Source organism: Diorhabda carinulata, chromosome 9, assembly GCF_026250575.1.
Source record: "Diorhabda carinulata isolate Delta chromosome 9, icDioCari1.1, whole genome shotgun sequence".
NCBI lineage: Eukaryota > Metazoa > Arthropoda > Insecta > Coleoptera > Chrysomelidae > Diorhabda > Diorhabda carinulata.
In genome coordinates this window covers 23,273,500-23,298,690 of record NC_079468.1, presented here as the reverse complement: position 1 = coordinate 23,298,690, position 25,191 = coordinate 23,273,500, and the positions used below count along the sequence as shown (strand labels likewise).

The 25,191-nt window shown below is 30.5% G+C and overlaps 1 protein-coding gene across 1 annotated transcript in view; it reads right to left on the bottom strand.

The window, feature by feature from the left end:
* LOC130897913 (uncharacterized) overlaps positions 1-23,463 on the bottom strand; it is a 48,217-nt gene extending 24,754 nt beyond the window's left edge. Inside the window, exon 1 of the mRNA XM_057806896.1 lies at positions 23,296-23,463. Coding sequence (XP_057662879.1) covers positions 23,296-23,361 — 66 coding nt within the window. The 5' untranslated portion in view covers positions 23,362-23,463. The remainder of the gene's footprint in view (positions 1-23,295) is intronic.
* Positions 23,464-25,191: the final 1,728 nt, after the last annotated feature.

Genomic DNA, 25,191 nt, shown 5'->3' with positions numbered 1-25,191 from the left:
GACGCTTGTAGAATCAGATCTGTGATTAGTTTTCTAAATGCAAAGAAAGTTAAACCAAAATAAATTCAATAATACGCTTGAAGTAATCAAACCAGCATGTTTTTTTGCGAGACCATTATGAAATTGCGCCGCCACAACTCATAACCTCACACTGCGAACAACGACGTGTTTGGTCATCCTCCTTACAGTCCGGATTTCGCTTTCAGCGACTTTTATCTTTTTTTTTATCTTGTACATTCACTTTTACGAAAAAAAGCATACAAAAACTCTCTATGATAAATAGATTTTTTCATGGATGAAAATCGTAAAATTTGGTATATGACTATCCAATAGATGGAGCCGAACTGTGTACCTGTCATACTATATTGAGTTATGAGCGGCGTCGACAGGTGGCGTGCGGCTGTGTAGTAGTCACATACACTGATAAATCTCATTTAAAACCAAGAAATATTCATTTGGAACTTGAAATTGTCTCTAGAAACATAAGGAACTACTGCGTCGCGATAATTAATTAACAAGATACATAAAACGAGTAGATAACCTACTTTAATATGTCAAATCTGTCAAAAGATATATAAGACGAGTAGATAACCTACTTTAATATGTCAAATCTGTCAAAAGATATATAAGACGAGTAGATAACATACTTTAATATGTCAAATCTGTCAAAAGATATATAAGACGAGTAGATAACCTACTTTAATATGTCAAATCTGTCAAAAGATATATAAGACGAGTAGATAACCTAATTTAATATGTCAAATCTGTCAAAAGATATATAAGACGAGTAGATAACCTACTTTAATATGTCAAATCTGTCAAAAGATATATAAGACGAGTAGATAACCTACTTTAATATGTCAAATCTGTCAAAAGATATATAAGACGAGTAGATAACCTAATTTAATATGTCAAATCTGTCAAAAGATATATAAGACGAGTAGATAACCTAATTTAATATGTCAAATCTGTCAAAAGATATATAAGACGAGTAGATAACCTAATTTAATATGTCAAATCTGTCAAAAGATATATAAGACGAGTAGATAACCTAATTTAATATGTCAAATCTGTCAAAAGATATATAAGACGAGTAGATAACCTAATTTAATATGTCAAATCTGTCAAAAGATATATAAGACGAGTAGATAACCTAATTTAATATGTCAAATCTGTCAAAAGATATATAAGACGAGTAGATAACCTAATTTAATATGTCAAATCTGTCAAAAGATATATAAGACGAGTAGATAACCTAATTTAATATGTCAAATCTGTCAAAAGATATATAAGACGAGTAGATAACCTAATTTAATATGTCAAATCTGTCAAAAGATATATAAGACGAGTAGATAACCTACTTTAATATGTCAAATCTGTCAAAAGATATATAAGACGAGTAGATAACCTACTTTAATATGTCAAATCTGTCAAAAGATATATAAGACGAGTAGATAACCTACTTTAATATGTCAAATCTGTCAAAAGATATATAAGACGAGTAGATAACCTACTTTAATATGTCAAATCTGTCAAAAGATATATAAGACGAGTAGATAACCTACTTTAATATGTCAAATCTGTCAAAAGATATATAAGACGAGTAGATAACCTACTTTAATATGTCAAATCTGTCAAAAGATATATAAGACGAGTAGATAACCTACTTTAATATGTCAAATCTGTCAAAAGATATATAAGACGAGTAGATAACCTACTTTAATATGTCAAATCTGTCAAAAGATATATAAGACGAGTAGATAACCTACTTTAATATGTCAAATCTGTCAAAAGATATATAAGACGAGTAGATAACCTACTTTAATATGTCAAATCTGTCAAAAGATATATAAGACGAGTAGATAACCTACTTTAATATGTCAAATCTGTCAAAAGATATATAAGACGAGTAGATAACCTACTTTAATATGTCAAATCTGTCAAAAGATATATAAGACGAGTAGATAACCTACTTTAATACGTCAAATCTGTCAAAAGATATATAAGACGAGTAGATAACCTACTTTAATACGTCAAATCTGTCAAAAGATATATAAGACGAGTAGATAACCTACTTTAATACGTCAAATCTGTCAAAAGATATATAAGACGAGTAGATAACCTACTTTAATATGTCAAATCTGTCAAAAGATATATAAGACGAGTAGATAACCTACTTTAATATGTCAAATCTGTCAAAAGATATATAAGACGAGTAGATAACATACTTTAATATGTCAAATCTGTCAAAAGATATATAAGACGAGTAGATAACCTACTTTAATATGTCAAATCTGTCAAAAGATATATAAGACGAGTAGATAACCTAATTTAATATGTCAAATCTGTCAAAAGATATATAAGACGAGTAGATAACCTACTTTAATATGTCAAATCTGTCAAAAGATATATAAGACGAGTAGATAACCTACTTTAATATGTCAAATCTGTCAAAAGATATATAAGACGAGTAGATAACCTACTTTAATATGTCAAATCTGTCAAAAGATATATAAGACGAGTAGATAACCTACTTTAATATGTCAAATCTGTCAAAAGATATATAAGACGAGTAGATAACCTACTTTAATATGTCAAATCTGTCAAAAGATATATAAGACGAGTAGATAACCTACTTTAATATGTCAAATCTGTCAAAAGATATATAAGACGAGTAGATAACCTACTTTAATATGTCAAATCTGTCAAAAGATATATAAGACGAGTAGATAACATACTTTAATATGTCAAATCTGTCAAAAGATATATAAGACGAGTAGATAACATACTTTAATATGTCAAATCTGTCAAAAGATATATAAGACGAGTAGATAACCTACTTTAATATGTCAAATCTGTCAAAAGATATATAAGACGAGTAGATAACCTACTTTAATATGTCAAATCTGTCAAAAGATATATAAGACGAGTATATAACCTACTTTAATATGTCAAATCTGTCAAAAGATATATAAGACGAGTAGATAACCTACTTTAATATGTCAAATCTGTCAAAAGATATATAAGACGAGTAGATAACCTACTTTAATATGTCAAATCTGTCAAAAGATATATAAGACGAGTAGATAACCTACTTTAATATGTCAAATCTGTCAAAAGATATATAAGACGAGTAGATAACCTACTTTAATATGTCAAATCTGTCAAAAGATATATAAGACGAGTAGATAACCTACTTTAATATGTCAAATCTGTCAAAAGATATATAAGACGAGTAGATAACCTACTTTAATATGTCAAATCTGTCAAAAGATATATAAGACGAGTAGATAACCTACTTTAATATGTCAAATCTGTCAAAAGATATATAAGACGAGTAGATAACATACTTTAATATGTCAAATCTGTCAAAAGATATATAAGACGAGTAGATAACATACTTTAATATGTCAAATCTGTCAAAAGATATATAAGACGAGTAGATAACCTACTTTAATATGTCAAATCTGTCAAAAGATATATAAGACGAGTAGATAACCTACTTTAATATGTCAAATCTGTCAAAAGATATATAAGACGAGTATATAACCTACTTTAATATGTCAAATCTGTCAAAAGATATATAAGACGAGTAGATAACCTAATTTAATATGTCAAATCTGTCAAAAGATATATAAGACGAGTAGATAACCTAATTTAATATGTCAAATCTGTCAAAAGATATATAAGACGAGTAGATAACCTACTTTAATATGTCAAATCTGTCAAAAGATATATAAGACGAGTAGATAACCTACTTTAATATGTCAAATCTGTCAAAAGATATATAAGACGAGTAGATAACCTACTTTAATATGTCAAATCTGTCAAAAGATATATAAGACGAGTAGATAACCTACTTTAATATGTCAAATCTGTCAAAAGATATATAAGACGAGTAGATAACATACTTTAATATGTCAAATCTGTCAAAAGATATATAAGACGAGTAGATAACATACTTTAATATGTCAAATCTGTCAAAAGATATATAAGACGAGTAGATAACCTACTTTAATATGTCAAATCTGTCAAAAGATATATAAGTCGAATAGATAACCTACTTGATAACGTCAAATCTTCTTTTCTTATTTTCAATACGCCATCTTTAATTAAATATAAGTTTTTATTAAAGGTTATGTTGTATGGATGGGAAACAAACCCGTTTTTTTTATGTTTGTTAAACTGTCTGTCTGTTCGTTACTATTGTAATTTATATCCATAGGACAATTAAAAATTAATAAATTGCATAGCATCTAGTGCCATTAATCATTTTGAAACATGATACATGCCATGATTTCACTAGTACTGAATTAACTCAAAGTATATACACACAGCTTTATTTTAGACTCGACTTGTACGTTTAATGATTGTTATTTATTGCATTTCAGTGACTTGAATGTAATTGGAAAAGATGTATCGTATTTTTAAAATGTTACCATGCTTTGAATGCATTGGTTTATTTTCAATATCAAATTATGCAAAAACTCACAATAAATGGTGACAAATTTCATTTTACCATAATTTGTTGTTATTAACCTACGAGGTAGACAATATAAACAACAGGCTTTTGTAGTGGTGATTTATGTTCGCGTTTATTATAGATTGAGTTCCAATTTATTCAATCGTTCAATGGTAGAAATCATTCAGACAGTCTTCGGAATGGGATTTATAGGTTATAAAACGTTAATTTGAGAATGTCATACGAAGAAATAATGACAACAATCAATTTGGTTCTTATATTAAGAGTTATGTGTCATTTGTCAAATGACAGATGTCAAATTTCATCCAATAGTTTGTTGTAGAATTAACAACTTCCGTATCTTTAATTAATCATAGTAAACAAAAAGTTATAGTGACAATTTTCTTAGAAGAATGAATCAACTTTGTTATACGGTTTTTATATGTGGTAATAAAAATCCCGAAGACCTTTTGGTGCGGTAAATTCGGCCAACATTAATCACGAGTTGTTATTTATTAGAAAAAGCAAAAAAAAATCGTGAAAAAGTTGATGAATACCATAAAATAACCTTTATTTGTGTTGAATCACATTATTTTTTTTTTCTTACTTATGAAGAGATAAAAACCAAGCATCGAATTATAGCCCAATTGCACTCTTTACCACGTTATCTAAAATCATTGAAAGATTGGTCAAAAAGAAGCTTTTATCATTCGTGTTTAAATATAAAATACTTACTACCCATCAACTTAGTTTTTTAAGTAACAAATACACATCCTCTCTCCTAAATAATGTCTACTCCATCTTAAATAACCACCACTTCACCGCAACAACTTTCTGTGATTTTTCCAAGGCTTTCGATTGTGTTAATCATTTTATTTTAATCAACTGCAGTACTACGTTTTCAAGGGAATACCTCTAGCATGGTTTAAGTCGTACCTTATCAACAGAAGTCAGCTTATAAGGGTTGATACAACGTATTCTTGCAAGCCAATAGAATGTGGAGTGCCCCAAGGCTCAGTACTAGACCCTTCTTCTGTTTATAAACACTACACTTAATAGGACCATATCTAATGCCCTAATTTCCATTGAATCCTTATAAGATTCTTGTCCAATTTCAGAAAGGTCCACGTTCAGAATTAGTTGAAGGCTCAATATTTGACAATGCCAAAAAATGCACAATCACTTGGAAATCGATATCATCTTTTCCAACATTTCGCAATAATTTGAGGGCGTATTTACTGGAAAGTGCCTCCTACTTTGTAAACGACTTATACATGGTCGTATTTATCATCGAACAGGATCATATTAATGCAGAAATAAGTGTTGAAAGACACACCTCTTGTTGACAATAATCGGTAACTTGTAAATTACTTACAATGAATTTTTATCAGACGTTCGTTAAACTTCTCATTGTTTATTTTCAAAAGAGGCCACAACAAGTGTATGAAAAATTTTTTTTCGTCAGTCCTGGTCAAATTTGATTATACTATTCGCGAGTAATGGCTGATTTAGAACTTGGAAATTCTTCAAATCATCGAAATCAAACGTTTAGTTTTGTTGGTTTGTTGGTTCCTAATGTATTCTTAAAATCGTACAGACCAAATTACTTGAAATATCAAGTTAATATTTCAAAGAAGTACGTTCAAAGGTTCAAACTATTAAAAAATAAATCAGGAACGTACTACATTCGATGGTTTTTGAGATACAAAGTTTCAAAGTTGAAGAATCGAAAATTGTTGGTTCCTAATGTATTCTTAAAATCGTACAGACCAAATTACTTGAAATATCAAGTTAATATTTCATAGAAGTACGTTCAAAGGTTCAAACTATTAAAAAATAAATCAGGAACGTACTACATTCGATGGTTTTTGAGATACAGAGCTTCAAAGTTGAAGAATCGAAAATTGTTGGTTCCTAATGTATTCTTAAAATCGTGCAGACCAAATTACTTGAAATATCAAGTTAATATTTCAAAGAAGTACGTTCAAAGGTTCAAACTATTAAAAAATAAATCAGGAACGTACTACATTCGATGGTTTTTGAGATACAAAGTTTCAAAGTTGAAGAATCGAAAATTGTTGGTTCCTAATGTATTCTTAAAATCGTACAGACCAAATTACTTGAAATATCAAGTTAATATTTCAAAAAAGTACGTTCAAAGGTTCAAACTATTAAAAAATAAATCAGGAACGTACTACATTCGATGGTTTTTGAGATACAAAGTTTCAAAGTTGAAGAATCGAAAATTGTTGGTTCCTAAGCAAAATGGCGGATATTACTGCGCCTAATTACCTGCGCACGAAATAATTGCGGGAATTTCAAAAATAACGACGTCATCTGTTAGATTTCACCGGAAGTTAAGTCCGAATAAGAATTTTTTTCAAATTAATTAAATAAATTAGAGGAGCGCCGTTGCTTAGAAAAAATATCAACTGTACTCCGCCTCTGATAAAATTTCATAAAGAACTAGAGCAGACTGGACGACCTTGTCGATAAAACAGCACCAACTCGAACAAGTAGTACTGTTTCCGGTGTGGTACCGTGATATTACGGCAGTAGCGGGGGAGTACCGTGCCCATGACATGTGGTACTGTCGTGTTCGACATTCTTTAATAGATAAAATTATTATTAATCTTCAGAATCTACTGCTAAATATACATTTTGGATGTTATAATATTAACATGATTTCCAACTGAATCAAACTACTTTAAAATATTCGATAAAATACCGCAGTACGACTTTTTGACTTCGTAACCAAGTAGCAAATATTTCAGCATTCATATTACGAAAAAAATATTAAAATTTATTAATGTAAATTTGAAAATACAAACATTAAATATGAAAATCCTGGGTAATTTATTTGTAGTCCTTCCTGGAGGATTTCCGAGGTTAACTGACTATTTTTGTCACACGAACTTTGTGATGATTTTGCTGTAAGTACTCTCATCAAGAAAAAAATTACCAAACCAAAAAATCATGTAAGTGATTGTTAGTTTTGTGTCGCAACCGAGTCCAAACATATTGTCCAGTACCCAAGCTTGAATTAACGCATTAAAAAGTAATAGAAATCAAAAGGTCGTGTTTTAAATTCGAAATTTCCTCCGAAAATTGAATGCGACGTTCGGAAACTGTGATTTTATTCGTTCTGGATTAGGATCCGCAATCATCTGATGGGTGATCTACCTGGACCCAGTTTTTACTGCGCTCAGTTGTAGTATTTTTTACTCTCAGTTTGATACATTTATTTTTCTTTTGAAAATTTTGACTTATCTGTAACGATACGACTGGAGATTCTTTTTTCAAGGCTTAAGGCTTTTCTTTCGTCAGCCAGATCATCAATTCCATTCGATAGTCATGCTCTTTCAAGTCAAGAACTTTTTTGTCGTATTATTATTAATAAATAAATTGACGTATCATATATTATAAACTTGACATTAAAATAAATTATAAAATCATTTTATTGTTGCATTTTTAATGCAGAATACATTCCTGTCCGTTATTAATTATGGAAATACGAGAAAAAAATTGAATTATTGCATACAAATATCCACCAACGTGTTCAATAAATTATATCCTTTGAAGTAAAATAGTATTTGTTAATTTTTATAAAATGTTTTGATTTCCATAACACTATTTAAATATGTTTTATGTATATGCATTATCGATATCAGACAGTTACATGTAGACTTCCGGCCCTAAAATGAAGTTTAAACGTCAAACGTCACTTTAAACGTTTCTTTTCACTTTTCATAGATGGCATCAGCGTCAGGAAGTAGTTTGAAATAAAACAGAGGATAATAACCTTACTTTTTCAAATTGTTTACGTTTTAACGACATTACAAAGGTTTTGGTATAATGATTGAAGATTTGCACTAGATGAAATCGACGATAATGATGAAGAAACTATCAATATTATCGACCAAAAGTTATTCGTCCTACAGCAAATAATTGTCCAATTAATTTTTCAAATTTGTGGTGGTTTTATCGAGAACAATCCAGTTTTTGTTATTTTCTCTTTTCAAGATACTGCATCACTTGTTTTGGGTACGACGTTCTTTTGTACATCTTCACAAGGGTAGCCAAAATCCCCACTTGATTTCAAGAGATTTTACAAAGTCTGGTATGGTAGAAAAAAGGAAAATTACATTATAAACATCAATAAACAACCAAACTAATAGCCGAGAAAATGAATTTACCTCAACTTCTGCCTCCAAGGTCGTCTGCTGTCTGTCAACTGTCATTCTGACTACTGTCAATACCATTTGGAACGAACCGTGTAACTAGCGTCCTCTATGAGAGTCAGACATAAAAATAGAGTCAAGAGATGTATCAGGTTCAGGTTCAGGTATCAGGTATCAAGATTTAACATACTATACTTAAACTTTATTATAATAGTTGTTGATAATAATTAAACAATTATTATAAATCGATTGTGCGATATAATTGACGTGACATTTATTTTTATAGCATGCTACTTAAGAAAACGTCTGCAATTTTTAAAGAAATTGCATAATGTGCTGCCTACATTTAGGGGCATCACTCTTTCAATACTAAATATTTCTCGCTGATGCTAAAAGATTTTATGTTTTTTAATTGACTAAATTTGTGTAAATAGACCAATTAAAGTCTTACGTAAATAAAAATTTGATTGCAATTTATTTAAATCAAGAAGTTTTCTTCTCAAAACGCACGTGTATGCTATGAGATCTCATTACGTCATCGTTAAATGTCATTTATAATGAATGTTGACAGTGCGATTTTTGACGTTTCCAGACATGGGCGTAGAAAACTGTCATTTAGAAGGAATGTTGACAGTGCGATTTTTGACGTTTACAGACATGGGCGTAGAAAATATAGACATTTCAAATCGCCGAAAGAAAATCCTAGATATTTTTCGAAAAGCTGCTTGAAAAAAATGATCATAGAGGGAGAAATTTTGGAAAAGAGATCGGTAGATCCATAGATGGATCTACAGAAATGATAAGGGGTGAAATAAGAGGGAGAAAGACCTTATTAAGAAATTGTAGATAATATTCAAGCTGATAATGACAACGAAAATGACATATCCAATACAATATTATTAATAATTGTACTGACGAGTTATTAGTTATTATTGGAAGGTGGCGTTTTTTTTCCACCGACTAATGACAATAGTTTTTTCTTGGACTAAGCAAAACTTGTTTCTGTTATCGAGTTACGTAATTTTTCGTCCTATTAAGGTGGAGCCAATTATTTATTTGATCGTTTGAATTCGTCTCATTTACATTATCTTCGATCTAAATCATTTGCGTCACATAGTCATTCAACTAATTAAAAATACACTAGTAACTTTTTATAATGCCAATTAGAGGTTATATTGAAATAATATATTATTTTCTTACTGTTATAAATTGGTCGGAATGCCACAGAACCAGATTTCTTTTATTTATTAAGAGCAAATGCTTTCCGAATTTTACTTTAATATTTTAAATTTTTAGATACCTACTTAAAAGTTTAATTCCACTTGGCAACAACTTTTTTTTGTCATAACAAATTTTCTATGGCCACTAAACAATAAAATATCAATGGAAATTGGCCCATCAGATTTTTGTGTGACAACAAGACAAATATTTTTATGAAAAATTACAAAAAAAATAGTTTTTTATGCAAGTAAGTGAGTGAAATAATACGGTTTAACCTACTTTACTCACGAGCTTCATTTAAAAGTTTTTCCACGTCCGTAGACTTAAAGAAACTTTTATCAATTTTTATTTTGTAATAATAATATTAGAAGTACAACTGTGAGAATTATTAATTTGAAGTAAAGAAGAAGCTACATTGTTATTGATGCTTTGATACAACATTTAACGAGTTCAAAGAAATAACATCGACTATAGTTGTATTAGTATTTATTGGATTGTTGGTGGGATCGTGGACATTTACAATGTTTACAATTTACAAAAAACAGCTGGATTTTCGTGAATTTTTGACTTCTGGTAGGTTCCTTCTAAGTCTCCAAGAGTAATCTACTAGCTTTCCTGAAGATTTTCTCTCGATAGCACTTTTCTATTAAGGAAATGTCCTGATGAAATCTTTGATCAGTTATAGTTCTCAAATTCTCGAGGAAGAGATCCAGATCATCAGTTTTGAAAACATATTACATCCAAAAGCTTTTGCTCGTTGTTATTTTCCGCTTTATGGAAATTTTGGACAACATTCACAAAATATTTCCAGGCGACTTTTTCTACATCATTCAACTGTCCTTAAAAGTTTGTATCTTTTATTAGTTTCTATATTTGTGAACAAATAAATACTCCATCTTCAATTGTTGTCTTGCTGATATTGTGAAATTTCTCTTTCAGTTATCTCTAATTCTCTAAAATAAAAAAAACCGGGTGGTTCTATTTGAAAAAATAAAGAAATTTGATATTTATGAAGTTAAACTTCATACACACCCTGTATAAAATGAAAAAATTATAAACATAGATTCAAATACGTCTGATCTTGCTATAATCAACCGAATAGAAACTATTTTCATATTTTTAAGGGTATCTTCGTAAAAAAATAATTTATAAGGGTCTGCAACGGTTAAATTTTATGTAAAAAAATTAATAACTCAAAAAGTATGAATTTTTCAAAAAAACTTTTTAGACAAAAATATACTAAAATTTTACGTAGATTTCAAAAATGTATTAATAGACAGGGTATTTTATTTAAAATAACAAAGTTACAGTCGACTTCCGGTAGAACCGGAAGTCGTCCATCTTTGAAAATATTCTAGTTAAAAAGATCGTATTCGAAAACCCAAACGTAGAAATTTTCATGATTTTACTACAAGTATTTTGCCATATACAGATATACAGATAGTTTTAACTCGTCGTGGGACACCCTGTATATCAATATCTAAAATTCAATATCTACCTGCCGCTTTATTTTCCATTATCACTTAGAGAACTGAATGGTACTACTTTATATGATATAAAGAACATTGTAAACGCGATAAAACCAGTTCTCGAGAAAATAATTATCATAAATAAAATTTATGACAGACGCATGAGTATTTAGTAAAAGTTTTATCGCTAATTTTGGCTATAATAAACATAACGAAGCTACTACTTTTTACTTTTTTTGTTATTTGTGTCTTGGAAATGCTTAAAGTAGACAATAACTTGCTGATATTTCGCATAAATCTGTAATATACAGAAATTTACGGTTGAGTTTTAGATTAAAATTATTTATGTCAAAAATTTTTTGACTAGGTAAACTACGATAAAATAACTAGTTTGATACGTACTAAAATAATTTTTCATGTTTTCACTTTAAATAAAAAGCAATAAAAGTAAAAAAGAGTGTAGTATATAATATATACTATACTCTGTAGTTTAAAGTTTGAAACACTTCGAATTAAGTTTTGAAATATGGCAACACTGATGTAACTCTGTCAAATCTGACATCATAAATTTTGACATTTTTAATGGTTATTTTAAACTTTAGTTTTTTGGCTCTAGAAAATCGAATAATCATCCGATTTCGATGAATTTTTTTTTTAAATCTTCGTTTTTACAGCAGATTTACGAAAAAAATTATGGGAATTAAAAAAAATTAAAACTTATATCGGTTTCAGGGCTTTAAATGTTCATGAAAATGCACTTATTCACGTATAATTGTTTATAACTTTTTTCCAAATAGTCAAATGAAGTTGTCATATTTTTTTTCATAATCTACACAAAAAAATGAACAAATTGAAAAAAAATTTGTGCAAAAATGTTGATTTTTCATGTTTTTACAATAAAAAATAATAAAAATTTTCCTTAAAATTGACTTTTTCTCACATATAATCGTTTGTACATTTATTATCAAGTAACAAAAACATTCTTAAAATCACTTATTGTAATTAAATGTACAATATTGAAAGTTAACTTTAAAAATTGAAAATTTCCACCATAAAAAAACTGGTATCTTACTAAAATTGACTGTTAAAGAGATTTTAAAGTCATAAAACCATTCGAACTATTTTTATTCATAAATTCGCCGTAAAAATGAAGAATTTAAAAAAAATTCATGGAAATCGGATAATTTTTCGATTTTCTAGAGCCAAAAAACGAGGCAACCGCGAAAGTATATAATTACCATTCTCTTTTGTCAAAAAATCCTATTAAATCGTTAATATTTCCGTGCGATGGATTTCTATGACGTCTATAAAATAAAATAAAACGATAGGTGGCCAATTTTATCGAAATAACTGGACATTAGAGCCACGTGGAACGTTTTATTCTAAATGGTACAACAGCATTTGTTTGCTAGAAGTGTTCGAAAAAATCAGAGACACAAATCTCGAAAGACGAATCAACTTTCACAACGACAGATCAATTCAAACAAAAACAGTCAAAACATCGAATTGTTGGGGTGATTTAGCGAAAACCTACAAAATTATCAAATCTTCACACTTTCATTGTAATTCATGAAAATCATAAGTTTCTCAACACCCCGTACATGAGGAAAAAAATTAAATCAAAGAATCGATAGAAAGCAACCTTTAGATTGAATACGTGATTAAAAATTTATAAAATGAACTAGAAAATACCGAAATTTCGAAAATAATTAAAATATTCCAATAGTTCTGATAAAAACTATCATTTTCTGAACCCCTCGTATACTACAACTTATGTAATTGAAAGTATTTAGTACAAAATTTAAAATATATCGTGCATTCAATTGGTTCATTAAGCCAAAAACTACAAAATTACAAAATATTCACACTTTTCATTGTTAATGATAAATAAAATAGGTTTCTCAACACCCTGTATATGAGGGAAAAAATTAAATCAAAGAATCGATAGAAAGCAACCTTTAGATTGAATACGTGATTAAAAATTTATAAAATGAACTAGAAAATACCGAAATTTCGAAAATAATTAAAATATTCCAATAGTTCTGATAAAAACTATCATTTTCTGAACCCCTCGTATACTACAACTTATGTAATTGAAAGTATTTAGTACAAAATTTGAAATATATCGTGCATTCAATTGGTTCATTAAGCCAAAAACTACAAAATTACAAAATATTCACACTTTTCATTGTTAGTAATGAATATCATAAGTTTCTCAACACCCTGTACATGAAAAAAATATATAATTCAAAGAATAGATAGAAAGCAACCTTTAGATTGAATACGTGATTAAAAATTTATAAAAATGAACCAGAAAATACCGAAATTTCGAAAATAATCAAAATATTCCAATAGTTCTGATAAAAACCATCATTTTCTGAACCCCTCGTATACTACAACTTATGTAATTGAAAGTATTTAGTACAAAATTTAAAATATATCGTTTATTCAATTGGTTGATTGAGCCAAAAACTACAAAATTACAAAATATTCATTGTTAGTGATGAATATCATAAGTTTCTCAACACCCTGTACATGAAAAAAATATATAATTCAAAGAATAGATAGAAAGCAACCTTTAGATTAACTACGTTATTAAAAATTTATAAAAATGGACCAGAAAATACCGAAATTTCGAAAATAATCAAAATATTCCAATAGTTCTGATAAAAACCATCATTTTCTGAACCCCTCGTATACTACAACCTGTGTAATTGAAAGTATTTAGTACAAAATTTAAAATATATCGTTTATTCAATTGGTTGATTGAGCCAAAAACTACAAAATTATAAAATATTCACACTTTTCATTGTTAATGATAAATAAAATAGGTTTCTCAACACCCTGTATATGAGGGAAAAAATTAAATCAAAGAATCGATAGAAAGCAACCTTTAGATTGAATACGTGATTAAAAATTTATAAAATGAACCAGAAAATACCGAAATTTCGAAAATAATTAAAATATTCCAATAGTTCTGATAAAAACTATCATTTTCTGAACCCCTCGTATACTACAACTTATGTAATTGAAAGTATTTAGTACAAAATTTAAAATATATCGTGCATTCAATTGGTTCATTAAGCCAAAAACTACAAAATTACAAAATATTCACACTTTTCATTGTTAGTAATGAATATCATAAGTTTCTCAACACCCTGTACATGAAAAAAATATATAATTCAAAGAATAGATAGAAAGCAACCTTTAGATTGAATACGTGATTAAAAATTTATAAAAATGAACCAGAAAATACAGAAATTTCGAAAATAATCAAAATATTCCAATAGTTCTGATAAAAATCATCATTTTCTGAACCCCTCGTATACTACAACTTATGTAATTGAAAGTATTTAGTACAAAATTTGAAATATATCGTGTATTCAATTGGTTGATTGAGCCAAAAACTACAAAATTACAAAATATTCACACTTTTCATTGTTAGTAATGAATATCATAAGTTTCTCAACACCCTGTACATGAAAAAAATATATAATTCAAATAATCGATAGAAATCAACCTTTAGATTAAATACGTGATTGAAAATTTATAAAAATGAACCAGAAAATAATCAAAATATTCCAATAGTTCTGAAAAAAACCATCATTTTCTGAACCCCTCGTATACTACAACTTATGTAATTGAAAGAATCTATTAATAATAATTAATATTCACACTTTTCATTGTTTCTTATGAAAATATGATCTCTGGCAGATCAATTCAAACAAAAACGTTATTGAACAGTCAAAACATCGAATTGATGAGTCATCCACCGTATAGTCCTTATTTGGCACCCAATGATTTCTTCTTATTCCCGCAGATCCAAAATAAATTACGAGATCAACGTTTTCCTACACCTGAAGAAGCTGTTGATATAGAAACGGAAAAAATTCTGCGACAATTGGTTAAACACATGCCAAAGTGTATTATTGTGTATTGATTTTTATTTATCTATCTCAAAATTTACGTAACAACCCTCGTATATCAACGTTTTGCATAGATAGAGGAAGAGACGGAAACCTCGGCGTACCACATACTAATAAGGTTCTAAAGGAAAAATGTATGAAATTGAAAAAATTATAACTAAACGATTAGTATTTTTGATTTAATCGATGTTGTAGTTATACAATCTACGGCCTCCCTTCATACAATTATCGATGTTAGATTGACCTCCACATGCTAAACTATTTCGAAATTCTGTTATTTCTATATGTAGATATATTAGATTGGAATTATAGATTTATAATTATTAGTAATTATTTCAAGAACATGTTTTTATTCACCTATTGTTCATCATTTTTATAATTATTGAATTATTCAAACGGTTTTCCTTCAATTAACTTATTGTTAAAACATTTCTAGACTATTTTTACAAAAAAAAAATTAACGAAAATTCGGTAATAATATCAATAAATTCCGTATAAAATATATTAATATCAAAAAGTTTCGTTGTTACTGATGGAAACTGTGAAGTTTTTGAATACTCTGTACATGATGATCAAAGAATCGATTAAAAACAACTTGAAGATCGAATTATAATCATAAATTGATAAAATTACTTAGAAAAATCTAAAATATCAAAAACAATCGAATTATTTGAATGTTTCCCATCATAACTATCAATTTTCTTATCACCCGGTACATCATAAAGTACGTAAACTACAAATGCGATGTGTCCAGATATAAATAATTGTATCTTAACATTAATAAACTAAAAGATATGAAACTTCATTGTTAGTGATGAATATCATAAGTTTCTCAACCCCCTGTACATAAGAAACTATGTAATTGAAAGTAATTAGTATAAAACGTAAAATATATCGTTTATTCAATTGGTTGATTGAGTCAAAAACAGCAGAAATACAAAATATTCACACTTTTCATTGTTAGTGATGAATATCATAAGTTTCTCAACACCCTGTACATGAAAAAAATATATAATTCAAAGAATAGATAGAAAGCAACCTTTAGATTGAATACGTGATTAGAAATTTATAAAAATGAACCAGAAAATACCGAAATTTCGAAAAAAAATCAAATTATTCCAATAGATTTCATTAAAACCATCATTTTCTCAACCCCCTGTACATAAGAAACTATGTAATTGAAAGTAATTAGTACAAAACGTAAAATATATCGTGTATTCAATTGGTTGATTAAGTCAAAAACAGCAGAAGTACAAAATATTCACACTTCTCATTGTTAGTGATGAATATCATAAGTTTCTCAACACCCTGTACATGAAAAAAATATATAATTCAAAGAATAGATAGAAAGCAACCTTTAGATTAAATACGTGATTAAAAATTTATAAAAGTGAACCAGAAAATACCGAAATTTCGAGAATAATCAAAATATTTCAATAGTTCTGATTAAAAACATTATTTTCTCTCAACCCCCTGAACACGATTTCAAACAATCGATAGAAAACAACTTGAAGGTCGAGTCGCAAGAGTCACAACAAAAAATTACTTAGAAAAACCTAAAATATCAAAAACAATCAAAATATTTGAATGTCTCTGTTCAAAACTGTCAATTTTCTTAACACCCTGTATATCAAAAAGTACGCAAACTACAAATGTGTCCAAATTTGAATAATTGTATCTTAACATTAATAAACTAAAATATATGAAACTTTCATGGTTCTATTTACCTCATTCGGTATTTGTAAAAAATCGCCATCGAAGTTATTTGTCTTCCTCAAAATGGAAGATTTCTAGTGGATAAAGTACATGGCATTTATTTGTAGGTGTTTCAGTTATGCAATTATCCAAAGAAAAATACAACAAAAACGATCATTTAAAGAATGCAATTGCTTTCTCTTGCACAAACTTCATCTACGACCTTCAGATTAAGAAATAATATCATAAGACTTTTTTTTGGACATAATTTATTTCCTAGACATTGTCCCAGTTAACACGATTTACTTTCTATGTACGAGGTGTAGATACAAAACATCACTTATCAAAAAATTAGTTTTTGTACGAGTTTAACGAACCATATATTGTTTCTATAATTTGTGAACTGTTTCCGGGACTGTCCTTTAGATGCTTGACTGATAGCAAGTACTGTTGCAAAAACTGTAACGCGAAAATATCATTCAAACCAGAACGGTCCACATTAGCAGATTAGAACAAACCTATTATTAGTCTCATTGAATCTCCTTCATTTATAAAGTCGATGCTCAAACGATAAATTTCTTTGGCTCACTCACAAATCAATTTCTAAACATGCACGTTTTCAAATCAAACATTATCCAAAATTCAAATTGTTAAACTTAAAATTTTGATAAATTTAGTGTTTGTATTTACTACGAATAATTAACGTCAATGTCAAATAATAAATGTCACTGTTGGACAAAATGGAACCTATTTCTATGATCGAGTTAACTCGATCACAGATCTAGATAACGTCATAGAACTAGTGGGTAAATGCAATCAGCTGATAGTTTATTTCGATGTATTGATTTTTTAAACTTTTACTGCAAAAAAAAAGTAACTAAAGTACTAGAATTAACTTGAGTTTTAAATTTGAATCTACCAAAACACGAAGTTCGATAATTCTGATTTGAAACTCGTTCTGTGTTTGGATTCGCAATCAACTGATTGGTGATCTATTTGATTCAGTTTCCGAAAAGTTTTGTGAACCGGGCAATTATCGTTAAATGAATGTTATTGATACAAAAATGCGCTTACTCGGTAGGTAGCCAAACGGCAACTATTAATAAATTGTGAGGAACTGTTATCTAAAACTGTCACGTTCACACACGAAATAGATAAAACAACTTTTATTTTCTCGTTCATGTGTGGATTATTTTCTTTCTCCGTGGGTGTTATTCCTTCATCATTTCTCATCGTATTTTTAAGTCTGCAGATACGCCTTACCAACTCCGATCAGTGGGTTCAATCACAAAGATTCCCACCATTTTTGCGACGAAAATAATATTATAAATATACAATTTAATAATAAACTTAAACTCGCCTTGTATTAAATCAAACGCACTTAAAAAAATAAACTATTTTTATGGATAGACGTTATGGCTAGGATCATTGTCAAGAAAAGGCGTTAAGTTATATTATTATCAATTGTGAGGTTATATTTCAACGGTCTTTCACCATCTTCACAAATCATGTTTATCGTTTAACAATGGTCTGATCTCGCTACAACAATACGGTGTTGCCAGCTGTAACTCTTGTAAAAAATCTGACTCCTTTCCAAAAGCTCTTGCGTCAACGGGTCTGCTCCTAACCTAGCTTTTTAGGTTAGAAAAGATCTGCCGTGAAAGGGATCCTATTTGAGTCGAATATTGATATTAAACATGATTTGAATAATAAGAATCTGAACTAGCGATACAATTTCTGTTACTAATCTAAAAAACCATTTTTAACATTTCGCACTCTCCTTGTAACACCTTGTTGAACAACTGCAAATATAATTCTAACTTGCAGTAAAGTTGACCAGTTGAATAATCCTCCGATTCACGCTGTAGCTGTATCATTATTCATCTGGGATACACGAACTTGTTATGCGCGCTCTTTCCATGACTTACAAATACTCACGTCATAATCTCGGTGGTTTAAAACAGTGTGATATGATGTAATTGAGGAAATTTACTGACTATACTGTGTCTGAAAGTAGTGGAAACGTCAAAATTTTTGGTTTTTAAATTAAAACGTCCAATATACATCGATCAATTACACTTTGGTTTTGAAAAAGGACTAAAGAAAAGACCGAAACGTCATTAAAATGTCTAAATTACCATTCAAACAATATTTCAATCGACTAATGTATCGTATAAAATAAAAATAAGTCAAAGTCAAATGCCATCAACATAACCTGAAACAGGAATTGGACTTTGTCGAACTTTACCAGCTATCAGAAATTTGACAGATTTGTCAAAGTCAATCAACGTAACCTAAAACAGTAATTGGACTTTGTCGATCTTTGCCAGCTATCAGAAATTTGACAGATTTGTCAAAGTCAATCAACGTAACCTAAAAGAGTAATTGGACTTTGTCGAACTTTACCAGCTATCAAAAATTTGACAGATTTGTCAAAGTCAATCAACGTAACCTAAAACAGTAATTGGACTTTGTCGATCTTTGCCAGCTATTAGAAATTTGACAGATTTGTCAAAGTCAATTAACGTAACCTAAAACAGGAATTGAACTTTTTCGATCTTTAGCAGCTATCAGAAATTTGAAGGATTTGTTATAGAATAAGGCATTAGTTCATAATTTCGAAGAAAATAATTAGAATGAATGTGTTCAAAAGAAGTTGAGTTTAATGTAAAAAAATATAAATAAGAAGGGTTGCAATTGCGAGCCATTGGGGATGTTAATATCGACAAAAAGGTCGTTTGACATCACGATCTTCAGAGAAGATGTAAATCAATATTCGTCAAGGTATTAGCCAAGAAAGTAGTTGTTTTCTCATTTGAAAAACGACACAATACATTTTCGAAATTATATCATAGGTGAGTAGTAGAAATAATATATTTTGATATTTACTATCGGAATCTATATTATCGGCGACTACGCTACCTGACCTATGGTTCGCAGTTGGAACTGAGGATGGCGCCAGTGAGCGTTCGCTGGGGAATATTCAACCACATGAACCAAATAACGACGCTCTTTGACGTTGTTTTCAGATCGGATCTCAAGTCCGATCGAGGGTTTGTTACACCAATCTGATGAGACGTAATAACATCGAAACTAGTCAGTAGTTACAATATCTCCTTGCAATTGCGAGCTATTGGAGATATTAATATCGACAAAAAGGTCGTTTGACATCAGGCTTTTCAGAGGAATTGTAATTCAATATTCGTCGAGGTATTAGCCAGGAAAGTAGTTGTTTTCTCATTTGAAGAACGGAAAATCTTTGATTTTCATACTTATATATATATATTATAAATAGTCTATGAGGTGATTATTCTCGCATATCTCATTTATATTAAATAAAAAGTAATGATTAACGATAAAAGTTATTTTATCTCGTCTTCCACACCTTCATTCTGAAATTTTTCCTTGACAGTTACCTTGATACACGTAATTTTTTCATGTATCGTATGAAAGAGTTTCGTGGTTGTTAATTGACGTACAAAAAAAACGAATTTAACTGCTTCTTTTAATACATATGTGTAATTTAACGATTTTCAAGTTTAAGAATGGAATTTAAATTACAGCGCGTTCATCACAATCGATTTCCTTATTAGTTACCTCGTACAATTCGTAAATCTCATTTAATGTGCTTCTTTCTGCTTTAATTCTATCAAATTTATGAGGATGGAACGTGTTATAAAAATAAAATCGATTTTGTTCGCTGTTAATTTATAAAGATACGAACTAGGAACGTTAAAGTGAACAGAAAATTTTTTATCGAACGTAAAATCCAACGGAAAATCTAAATTTCCATCTCAAAGTGTTAAATGAAAATTTTATGGAGTAAGAAGATAACAAATTTTGCTGATCCCACAACTTTTTACGGTTGAAGAACTGAGTTTTCGAGACTTGGTTTCGTTTTCGATGTCCTATCATCTATTTTTGTAGTTAGACCTTCTTTTTTCCTTTCCTGTACCCTCTACTTCTTAAACGGTAAACGCTTCTTAGTCTATTCACATATTGAGGATTCCTTCTGAGGATACTCGTAGCAGAAGACGAATCATTATCCACCACGACAATCAGTTCAAACAAAAACGTTTTTGAGCAGTTAAAACATCGAATTGATGGATCAACCGCCGTAAAGTCCTTGTTTAACACCCAATGATTTTTTCTGATGTCCGCAGATCAATAAATCGCGAGGTCTACGTTTCTCTACACCTGAAGATGTGGTTGATGCATGCAAAAGTGTATTGATCCTAATGGAGAATAGACAAGACAATACTAAACCTCCTTCGGAATAAGATCGATGATTTTGGTGATATTGAACATCTACCACAAGCAGCATTTAGTCCAGAGCCTGCACTGTCAGATTACAATTTATTCAGATCCAATGCGTAATTCTTGTGTGAGAAATATTGAATCCAAAGATATGTTGAAAATGCTGTGCGACAATTTTTTGCATCTAGTCTCAAATAATGTTTTAACCAAGATTGCAAAGAGCTGGGTCAAAACCACAGTATACGATGATCTATACTTTTAATACTTAAGCTTACTTTTTATATGACTATTTAATAAACAAAGTTAACATTGAAAATCGGACGCGCGTTTCGATAACCAAATTATCGTCTTCAGAGACTGAAGATAAACTGTTTACCTTCAGTTTGCCTTCACTTTCTGTAGACGATAACTTGGTTATCGAAGGTAAAGTTTGCCTTCACTTTCTGTAGACAATAACTTGGTTATCGAAGGTAAAGTTTGCCTTTAGTCTCTGAAGACGATAACTTGTTTATCGAAGGTAAAGTTTGCCTTCAGTCTCTGAAGACGATAACTTGGTTATCGAAGGTAAAGTTTGCCTTCACTTTCTGTAGACAATAACTTGGTTATCGAAGGTAAAGTTTGCCTTTAGTCTCTGAAGACGATAACTTGTTTATCGAAGGTAAAGTTTGCCTTCACTTTCTGTAGACGATAACTTGGTTATCGAAGGTAAAGTTTGCCTTTAGTCTCTGAAGACGATAACTTGGTTATCGAAGGTAAAGTTTGCCTTTAGTCTCTGATGAAGATAACTTGGTTATCGAAGGTAAAGTTTGCCTTTAGTCTCTGAAGACGATAACTTGTTTATCGAAGGTAAAGTTTGCCTTCAGTCTCTGAAGACGATAACTTGGTTATCGAAGGTAAAGTTTGCCTTCACTTTCTGTAGACAATAACTTGGTTATCGAAGGTAAAGTTTGCCTTTAGTCTCTGAAGACGATAACTTGTTTATCGAAGGTAAAGTTTGCCTTCACTTTCTGTAGACGATAACTTGGTTATCGAAGGTAAAGTTTGCCTTTAGTCTCTGAAGACGATAACTTGGTTATCGAAGGTAAAGTTTGCCTTTAGTCTCTGATGAAGATAACTTGGTTATCGAAGGTAAAGTTTGCCTTTAGTCTCTGAAGACGATAACTTGGTTATCGAAGGTAAAGTTTTCCTTCAGTCTCTGAAGACGATAACTTGGTTATCGAAGGTAAAGTTTGCCTTTAGTCTCTGATGAAGATAACTTGGTTATCGAAGGTAAAGTTTTCCTTCAGTCTCTGAAGACGATAACTTGGTTATCGAAGGTAAAGTTTGCCTTTAGTCTTTGATGAAGATAACTTGGTTATCGAAGGTAAAGTTTGCCTTTAGTCTCTGAAGACGATAACTTGGTTATCGAAGGTAAAGTTTGCCTTTAGTCTCTGATGAAGATAACTTGGTTATCGAAGGTAAAGTTTGCCTTTAGTCTCTGAAGACGATAACTTGGTTATCGAAGGTAAAGTTTTCCTTCAGTCTCTGAAGACGATAACTTGGTTATCGAAGGTAAAGTTTGCCTTCAGTCTCTGAAGACGATAACTTGGTTATCGAAGGTAAAGTTTGCCTTTAGTCTCTGAAGACGATAACTTGGTTATCGAAGGTAAAGTTTGCCTTCACTTTCTGTAGACGATAACTTGGTTATCGAAGGTAAAGTTTGCCTTCACTTTCTGTAGACGATAACTTGGTTATCGAAGGTAAAGTTTGCCTTCACTTTCTGTAGACGATAACTTGGTTATCGAAGGTAAAGTTTGCCTTCAGTCTCTGAAGACGATAACTTGGTTATCGAAGGTAAAGTTTGCCTTCAGTCTCTGAAGACGATAACTTGGTTATCGAAGGTAAAGTTTGCCTTCAGTCTCTGAAGAGGATACCTCGGTTATCGAAGGTAAAGTTTGCCTTCAGTCTCTGAAGACGATAACTTGGTTATCGAAGGTAAAGTTTGCCTTCAGTCTCTGAAGAGGATACCTCGGTTATCGAAACGTGCGTCAGACAGTGTAATTGTGTTGTCATAGACATATTTTCATAATGTAAAAGAAACTTACGGGAACGGTGAGGACGCCGATAAAAAAATAGAGCAGCAGTTTATTGGAGCACATTGAGGCGCGCATCTCTGCCGAAATCTCACGACATTTCACACTTTCGCACGGACACGAACTCGCACGTTCGCTAATGTGTCGCGCCGATGCGCGTTCGTACAAGTCTAACAACACACTGACATTCGATACACCGCCATGTAACGAATACAATTCTTCGGTGCTCCGGAGAACTGCGACCCGATCCGGGGATTCCGGAGACTCCGGACTTGACCGCCGAAGTACCATATAACTGCTTTGTTCGGTGATGATGGTTCGAATGATTTGTTATAATCGGCGAGAAATGATTTTATTAAGTTGAGAATTCGCGATAATCATTTTGGAGAATGACCGGCGTTCTTTTATAAATATCGTCGCCGAGGACCGCATTCTTTATATTGATGACTTACAAAATATTTGTTTGAATCATTCGTTGCCACATTTTGAGTATTCTTAAAGTATCAAGGCCTTTCGCAATAAAAATGAAAATAATTAAATCCAGAAACCAACAAATAACTTCACAAACTACACAGAAAATTACGTTAGAATTATTCGTACATCTCACGGCGGCCATATTTAAATTGGCATCAGCTGATATTGACAATAGACATTGCGATCCGAAATAGATTAATCTCAGAATCGATTCCTTGTGACAAATAAATCGATATGTTGTACTGAATCGATATTACACATTTGAAAATCGACATTTCTGTTTTCCTCAGGGCTTAAACGAAGAATTTGAACAGTATTTATCGCAGTCAGTTGTAATATTAAAAAAACTTTTTCAATTGCCGGCAACATCGCAAGTAAACTTGAAGAATAATCGATTTTTTAGAAACCGATCTTTAGCTTCGATTTTTCTGACTAATCGAAATGTCGTGACATTTGACATATAGTATTTTGACAGTTGATACTTCATAAACGTCATACGGATTCGACAACAACGACTTATTGAGTGATATAAAACTTTCTACAATAATAAATGCAGTTCTCATATAATTCAAAATTATTAATTTCTGTTAATAAATAAATTTCTTGCGTGATTCGTCTCGTAATCCTCGTAATATTACACCAAATTAATTAGAATTTGATTCATATATTTGTGAAGAAATATGCATTCTTCATAAAGCGTGTGGAAACCGGGTCAAGTTTAATAACTGATACATTGAAAGAATTCGGTATCTTTACCCATAATTCTGTAGGTGAAAGGTTATTTTTCGCAGTTGCGTACACTGAAAATAAAAATCGAGAAAAGTTATATTTATTCGAAATAATTAAATCGAAGTAATTAGACCGAAACGTGAACGTTTGCAATACGAACCAACACAAAATTTGACTTTAAACAAGAGGAAATTAACGCAGAAACGCAACTTCTAAATGAACACTGGTGACTTTGCTAGCCTCTTAGAACCGTTTCTAACATCAGACCCTGATCTATACAACCTCTCGGAACATCAGGTTTCATTTAGACCACGTGAAGTTTGGCACTTTAGATCGTCCACATGGAAGCATCCAACGAAATTTCAGAAGTTATCTTGGAAGATATGGAAGCCTGTATTCCTTACTCCTCTTCAAGGACCAACAATTCCATGTTGCTTATTGTTTTGTGTTATTCTTAACAGTACCAGCTAGAAATGTTGTAAACCATCGAAATGGACTTGTGAACAAGAGAAGCGGCCAAATTCAAAAGGGATATGAGAAAAAACTTCATACATAGTGACCATACATCGTATGAGTTATCAAAATGATGTTTTTTTTGAACCATTTAATCATTACATCTTTCTGGAACCTTGTACTGGGCTCTGAATTAATCTGCACTTGGGTTTGGTAAGCGTTTGTCCAAACAATCATTAGAAATGAATTCCA